At 46.6% G+C, this 8,373-nt stretch overlaps 1 protein-coding gene across 1 annotated transcript in view; it reads left to right on the top strand.

Moving 5' to 3' along the window:
- Positions 1–8,373, top strand: part of LOC112071286 (ephrin type-A receptor 3-like) — a 37,124-nt gene that overhangs the window by 3,911 nt on the left and 24,840 nt on the right. The window contains 3 exon segments of the mRNA XM_024138754.2: positions 150–156; positions 430–445; positions 536–721. Of these exon segments, the coding sequence (XP_023994522.2) occupies positions 150–156; positions 430–445; positions 536–721 (209 nt within the window).

Here is an 8,373-nt window from a genome sequence, read left to right as displayed (position 1 = left end):
TTTACTTTGGTGTCTGTGTTGTTGTAGGTGAGTTTGGGGAGGTGTGTTAGTTATATTACTGTGGTGTGTGTGTGTTGTGTGTTGTAGGTGAGTTTTGGGAGGTGTTGTAGTTATTATACTGTGTGGTGGTCTGTTGTGTTGTTGGTGAGTTGGGAGGTGTGTAGTTATTTATACTGTGGTGTGTGTCTGTGTGTGTTGTGTTGAGTTTGGGGAGGTGTGTAGTTATTTATACTGTGTGTGTTGTCTTGTGTGTGTTGTGGGTGAGTTTGGGGAGGTGTGTAGTTATTATACTGTGGTCTGTGTGTGTTTGTAGGTGAGTTTGGGGAGTGTGTAGTTATTTATACTGTGTGTTGTTTCTGTGTGTGTTGTAGGTGAGTTGGGGAGTGTTAGTGTTATTTATTCTGTGTTGTGTGTCTGTGTGTGTTGTAGGTGAGTTTGGGAGTGTGTAGTTATTTATACTGTGTGTTGTCTGTTGTTGTGTAGGTGAGTTTGGGGAGGTGTGTATTATTTATACTGGTGTCTGTGTGTGTTGTAGGTGAGTTTGGGGAGGTGTGTAGTGGCCGTCTGCGTCTCCAGGGAAAGAGGGAGATCTACGTGGCCATAAAGAGTCTGAAGGCAGGATACTCTGACAAACAGCGGCGGGACTTCCTCTCTGAGGCCAGCATCATGGGACAGTTCGACCACCCAAACATCATCAGACTGGAGGGCGTGGTCACACGATGTGAGTGATTGACGGCTACTTTAACAAATCCGAGCAGAGATTTTCCATCGCCATATATATTTCACCTATTCCATCCCTTCAGATCTGCAAACCGTGTGGTTAATGTGTGTTTTGGATCATGAATTGTGTGCAAATATGTTTGTGTGTCACGTACCTGTGTGTGAGAGAGACAGCAGAGCGGTTCTGTTCATGAGAATCAGACTCGACCCTGGATCAGATAAAGGCTCCAGTTACCATGGCAGCCCGTGCTTTTGACGTGTCTGTTTGTGAGTGTGTGTATACGTGTGTAGAAGGGGCACGTGTTTACTTGTGCTTGTTATTACATTAGCGAGAGTGTGTTTGGATGTGACAGGTGATACAGAAATACAGAGACAGGGTTGAACAAGCCTCATAACAGATCCCTATCTCTCTCTCTCTCTCTCTCTCTCTCTCTCTCTCTCTCTCTCTCTCTCTCTCTCTCTCTCTCTCTCTCTCTCTCTCCATTAGAGCACATCAGTTTCATTATTACTTTCTTCCATTCGTTTTTGTTTGTTTCTAATTTCTCATCATTTTCTCTCCATCTTCCGAAGACATACAGTACAAACACATTAGGCGGCATATAAAGAACACCAGCTCGCTTGTTGTCAAATCGTGCACTATCATTTCCAAACACTTAGCTCAGCACAGTATTTATTTTACAATGCATCGGTTACGTAAGAGTGTATGTTGTATCTGCACTGACATGCTGAGCCTGTAGTACCTTAATGTACCCTAGAAATATACATGAATGTCACCGGATAGAAATGCCTGTCTGCTATTACAAGCTGATGGTAACTTGGCCTCGCACAATGTTGCTCTAGATTTTTAATGGAGAGAAACAGAAAGAGGGAATCAAAGCTAGAGACAGTCAGACCAGCAGATAGAGAGACAGAAAGATAAACATTAATCCCCCCCCCCCCCATCACCCCGGCGTCATAGTCAGTATTCAAAAACAGCCCCACCGCACGCCACTGTTCAGTGGCACCTAGGTCACGCAACAAAAGAACAAATGCATATGCATGACCCACATCATGAATATTAATATTTCACAGAGTTAATTGGATGTGTTTTTTAGCTTCATGAATATTCAGCCACGTGCATATCAATGCTGAAATTCCCTCTGAATTTCTTATTAATTTGTATTTCCTCTTTTCTTTGCACTCTCTCCTCTCTCTCCTCTCTCTCGCTCTCTCTCCCCCTCTCTCGCTCCTCTCTCTCTCGCTCTCTCTCGGTCTCATATGGTAATATGAGATGGTAATTTTGACCTTTGCTTGGCTGGGTTGGAGCAGTTTGTAGAACTATTAGCAGAGTAAATCAGATTTGCTTTTCATTTCCACAGGCACATGTTGGTAATTGCTGCTCTTTCCTCTCAGAAGTAACATTTTAATGCATTGTGAAACATAAGCTGAGCACACACACACACACACACACACTCACTAAGCACACACCTGTGCACACACACACACACACACAGAAATATACACATACCCACGATGGAAATACCAAAGTTCATTTGGCGGATGTAGCATGGAGAATATTTTTTAATGAATATTATTCATTGCCTTTCGTGGGGGAATAGAGTAAGTGTGTGTCGGTGATGTGTATATATGTATGTGTGTCTTTAGAGACGATTTAGAAAAGCCATCGAAACACAGATATAGTACTACAGCTGAGCAGCAATTTCACAGGTCACAGCCCAGGGTGTGAGTGCGTGGGGGGGTGAGAGGTGAGAGAGGCGGGTCGATATAACTCCTCCAGCCCTTCAGACAGTCCCAGCTGGTCCCTTCACACCTCATACACTCTAATCACCACCGCTGACCGCTCACATGGGGCTCAGGGGTGTGTGCCTGTGTGCCGCGTGTTTTTCTGCGCGTGTACCTCCAGGCCGGCGCGTGTGACTCTCTCTCTCTCTGTCCATTTCAGTCCATGTGAGTTTTCTATAACAGGCCATATTAGTTCATGCATTTTGCATTCATGGAGTACATACTTGTTCCTTTGTGTGTGGTTATGAGCGAGGGTGTGTGTGCGTGTGTCCCCGTGTGTAGGAAAGTGTGTGTGTGTTCTCATTATACCCACTTTAAACCCCAAGAGCCTCCCATCCCGCTGTCCTGCTATTCTAATAACACCCTGCCTGTCTCTCTCTGATTGCTGCCATTGTTATGCAAATGGAAATGCTGCTCACACAGACGAGGAGAGGAAAGTAGACCTTTATTTCCTCCGTCTCTCCGCGCATCGGGGGGAAAGTGCCGCRTGCGCTCTCCCTATCTCTCTCCCTCCGTCCTTTTATCTCTCTCCCATCCCTCCAGTTATCTCTTTATCCTCCCCTTTATGCGCCTCACACAATCGCTCCGGGCAATCAGCTCATCTGGAAAACCATCAATTAGGCGCACCTCGTCATTTCATCTGCCCACTATCCATCTAATGCATTCTCTCTCAGCACTTGGGTGAGGGCTGCTCCCATCTCTCCCCTAATCTGTTATCCTCTATTTAGGGAAAGTAGTTATTAGTTTGGAGGCTCTCCTTTGTGTGAGGGACAATGTGAGTTTAAACACTCTTTTGTGTGGTGAATTTATTGGAGATTTGATGTGTTCCCCTCGCTCTCGTTATGCCCCTCCAGCCATACAAAAAGAGATCCACACCCTGTTAAACATATTATGTGTCGTTTAGTTAAAACCCCTTCATCTTCATCTAGACCCAGTTACCATCTCCTGTTTAACATTCCCTATGTTTCTGAAGCTGGAACACACACAGTAAATAGAGGAGCCCGGTGGCGTATCAGGTTCAGAGAAGCRATAGGAGGCCAGGTCTCTCGTTAAAAGCATGCGTTAATGAAGAGCTGTTAAAACATAAAACTCCTGGATCCATTTTACACTCTGCTGCTCTCACACCTGGCAGAAGATCAATAGTCAATCTGCAAGCCTGCTCACCACCCTACTGCAAATGAACYAGCTCTGGAGCACTGGGCATCACACACAGATACACACATCGACCTACACAATCTTAAAGGGATACTTCGGGAGTTTGGCAATGAGGCCCTTTCTCTACTTCCCCAGAGTCGGGTGAACTCGTGGATACCATTTTTATGTCTCTGCGTGCAGTTTGAAGGAAATTGCTAACTAGCGTTAGCACAAGTTGCTTGCTAGTGTTAGCATAATTGCTTACTAGCGTTAGCATAATGACTGGAAGTCTATGGTAACTGCTAGCATGCTGGCAGATAGCCGTAGACTTCCAGTCATTACGCTAACGCTTGTTAGCATTGGCTYGCGAAACAACCTCTAACTTCCCTCATACTGGACACAGTGATCCCTTGTCGATSTCAACTGTTRAATCCACTTCAATCAGTGTAGATGAAGGGGAGGAGACAGGTTAAAGAAGGATTTTTAAACCTTGAGACAATTGAGACATGGATTGTGTATGTTTGCCATTCAGATGATGAATTGGCAAGACAAACGATTTTAAGTGCCTTTGAACTGGGTATTGTGAAATGCTTACTTACAAGCCCTTAACCAACAGTGCAGGTCAAGAAGATTTCGCAAATAAAGCCTCCTTCGCTCATGCTGCCAAACATACCCTCGTAAAACTGACTATCCTACCGATCCTTGACTTCGGCGATGTCATTTACAAAATAGCCTCCAGSACTCTACTCAGCAAAGCCCCATATACTACCCACCACTGCGACCTGTATGTTCTCGTTGGCTGGCCCTCAYTACGTATTCGTCGCCAAACCCACTGGCTCCAGGTCATCTATAAGTCTTTGCTAGGTAAAGCCCTGCCTTATCTCAGCTCACTGGTCACCATAGCAACACCCACCCGTTGCACACGCTCCAGCAGGTATATTTCACTGGTCATCCCCAAAGCCAACACTACCTTTGGCTGCCTTTCCTTCCAGTTCTCTGCTGCCAATGMCTGGAACGAATTGCAAAAATCACTGAAGCTGGAGTCTTATATCTCCCTCTCTAACTAAGCATCAGCTGTCAGAGCAGCTTACCGATCACTGTATCTGTACACAGACAATCTGTAAATAGCACACCCAACTACCTCATCCCCATATTGTTATTTACCTTCTTGCTATTTTGCACCCCAGTATCTCTACTTGCACATCTATCACTTCAGTGTTAATGCTAAATTKTAATTATTTCGCCTCTATGGCCTATTTATTGACTTACCTCCCTACTCTTCTACATTTGCACACAATGYACATAGATTTTTCTATTGTGTTATTGACTGTATGTTTGTTTATGTGTAACTCTGTGTTGTTGTTTTTGTCGCACTGCTTTKCTTTATCTTGGCCAGGTCGCAGTTGTAAATGAGAACTTGTTCTCAACTTGCCTACCTTGTTAAATAAAGGTGAAATAAAAAATAAAAAAATATGTGTACGTGACCAATACGATTTTAATTTGATTTGAGAGGACACCTCTCTTTCTCAGTCATATCACATATTCRCACCAATAGGCCCAACACACAGTTTATTTACCAGTGCTGCAGTCTCCATGAACGTCTATGTGTCCTAACGAAGCTGAGTGCTATCCTTTAGTCCTGATCATCAGAGCTCTTTGTTSCTGCCGGGTGCTCGTTTACTGACGCACTCGCGTAGGAAAAGGCTCTATATGGGGGAGGCGGTTACAAAAGCTACAGCTGTATTACCACTCTGAGTTAGAAACTGGACTGGCCCTAGAAGCATATACACTGAGTGTACAAATTATTAAGAATACCTTCCCTCAGAATAGCCTCAATTTGTCGGGGCATGGACTCTACAAGGTTCGAAAGCCTTCCACAGGGATGCTGGCCCATGTTGACTCCAATACTTCCCACCGCTGTGTCAAGTTGTCTGGATGTCCTTTGGGTGGTGGACCATTCTTGATACAYACAGGAAACTGTTGAGTGTGAAAACCCCAGCAGCGTTGCAGTTCTTGACACAGACCAGTGCGCCTGGTACCTACTACCACACCCTGTTCAAAGGCACTTAAATCTTTTGTCTTTCCATTCACCCTCTGAATGGCACACACACAATCCATGTCTCAATTGTCTCAAGGCATAAAAATAGTTATTTAACCTGTCTCCCCCCCTTCATCTACACTGATGGAAGTGGATTCAATAAGGGATCATAGCTTTCAGCTGGATTCATCTGGTCAGTGTGTGTCATGGAAAGAGCAGGTGTTCTTAATGTTTTGTACAGTCATTATGAAATCAAAGCTACACACAACTCATCTAAAACCAAGTTCGCTCTGTGGGCTTGAAGTCACTCTCTGCACTTGTTAATCTTAACGACTGTCTCTTTATTTCGGCCCGGCTGAAGTGAATGTGTTTCCGTAGGATATTAAGCGCAGGGCTTTATTTGTTAACACAGCAGAGAGGCATTGAGCTAATGGGAGAGAGGCTAAATGTGGCAACCTGACCCTGTGTGTGCGTGAACGCGCACGTACACGCACGTGTGGCATGTGACTCCGTCTCCGAGCCGTGGTCAACGGGGTCTATTGTCTGGGAGCAGAGCAACAGAGGGAGGGAGAGATAAACAGATAGATAGATGGACAGAGGGGAGTGTGTGTGTGTGGTTTGGTGCTAACCCCCTGCCATCTTGTCAGGCTAATTCTCCATGGTGGAAGTCCAGATGGAGACTTCAGATAGCACAGGAATTACAGACCAATAGGATAATGGCATGGTCTAAATGAATGAAGGACGGTCTGGACTGCTGAACTGAACAGTGGCGTTTTCTCAAGCGGTCAGAGTAGACAAACACAGTGAAAACACTCGCCCCATTCTCTTTCTAGTTAGGGAAGCTCTTTACTTCGCACGCTTACCCAGAGAAATAGAGCGTCGTTAACCTTCATTCAATGAGATTATATTGTAATTATTTGTTCAAAGCGTGCGCTCCTTCTATCACAGTATCCTGTCTGTCTGCCTGCCTGTCAGTCCGTCTTTCTGTCCCATTCGTCCACACATACACACACCTGTCTCTCTGTCTGTCTGTCTGTCTGTCTGTCTGTCTGTCTGTCTGTCTGTCTGTCTGTCTGTCTGTCTGTCTGTCTGTCTGTCTGTCTGTCTGTCTGTCTGTCTGTCTGTCTGTCTGTTCTGTCTGTCTGTCTGTCTGTTAGGTCAGAGGGGCCGGCTGTGAGCTGTCAGACCCCCCCCCCCCCCCCTTTGGTACGGATCAATCCCACAGACCCTTTCATTGTGCCTTGGATAGAGCAGTCACAGACACACACACATACACACACACTTCTCCGCAGGACAGCCTCGAAATCAGATGGCTGTCGCAGTGCTGTCCCCATGCTCACCATGCAATACACACACACAGACACATACACACACACACAGACACACACACACACAGACACACACACACACACACACACACCCTCTGGCCTCATCTCTGGTAGCGGTGTCCTCTCTGACAGCCACATTAGTCTAAGGGATAAAAGTGGAAGGGAATTGGATTTTCCTCTGCTGGGGGTGAGGGTTAGGATAGGCATTTATCAGTGTGTGTGTGTGTGTGTGGCATTTATCTCAGTGAGATAGTGATTTCATTTAGGGTGATGTATCACCGTCTTTACCCAGTATAGAGCTGTACTGTAGGACTCCCCAGTGTTGTTACTGACCTCCCCTGACAACCTTATCCTCCTGCCTCCCTCACCCCCGGCTCCCCCTCATTCCTCACCCATCTCGCTGACCTTCTCCTTTATTTCTCTCTCCGTACTCTTCCTACTCTCCCCTCACCCCTGACAACCATATTCCCCCCATACCTCTCCGCTCTCGTCCTGATCTCACCCTTCACCCTCCTCTTTCCATGTCACTCATCTCCTCCTCTCTCCTCCCTCTCTCTCTCTTTCCTCTCTCCTCCCTCTCTCTCTCTCTTTCCTCTCTCCTCCCTTCTCTCTCTCTCTCTTTCCTCTCTCCTCCCTTCTCTCTCTCTCTCTCTTTCCTCTCTCCTCCCTTCTCTCTTTCCTCTCTCCTCCCTTCTCTCTCTCTCTCTTTCCTCGCTCCTCCCTTCTCTCTCTCTCTCCTCCCTTCTCTCTCTCTTTCCTCTCTCCTCCCTTCTCTCTCGCTCTCTTTCCTCTCTCCCTGGGGGGGGTCGCGGGTACGGGGTCATGTAAAGCAGTGGGGTGCCTGCGTATGGGGGTACTTTGTTCGTCATTTGTAAGCCCCACCAGGTGCCAGGCGGGGAACTAGACCTGTCAATCAATCACATTGACTACCCCCTGCCTCCACCCCCTTCCCCCCGCCCCTCATCACACATACAGGTGTTCATGTTCCCCCTCCCTTCGTCCGTCCCCCCCTGTCCCTTTCCCCCTCGACCCCAAGAGGCTGATCAGAATTCATGAGATCTCAAGACGGCCCCCTGCACACACACCCTGGTGGATTGGCCCATAGTAATTATTTCCTGACGTTTATGCATGGCCCTGATTAGAAGCTGTCACTGTGAATGATGACGACATGCCACACTGTACCCCAGAGAGAGAGGGAGAGGTGGAAGAGAGAGATGGGTTGAGGTGTGTGTGGGAGAAAGAGTGAATGAGGTTGGTCTCCGCTGTGACCACTAACTTCTCCTGGCTCTACCTTCTTGCCATCATCTCTCTGTAGTATGTATCTGTGTTGTGTTCTGTGTATAAATGTCCATGTGTTTTTCTCTCGGTCCT

This window comes from Salvelinus sp. IW2-2015, unplaced genomic scaffold, assembly GCF_002910315.2.
Source record: "Salvelinus sp. IW2-2015 unplaced genomic scaffold, ASM291031v2 Un_scaffold1570, whole genome shotgun sequence".
Classification (NCBI taxonomy): domain Eukaryota; kingdom Metazoa; phylum Chordata; class Actinopteri; order Salmoniformes; family Salmonidae; genus Salvelinus; species Salvelinus sp. IW2-2015.
This window is presented reverse-complemented; position numbering and strand designations above follow the sequence as displayed.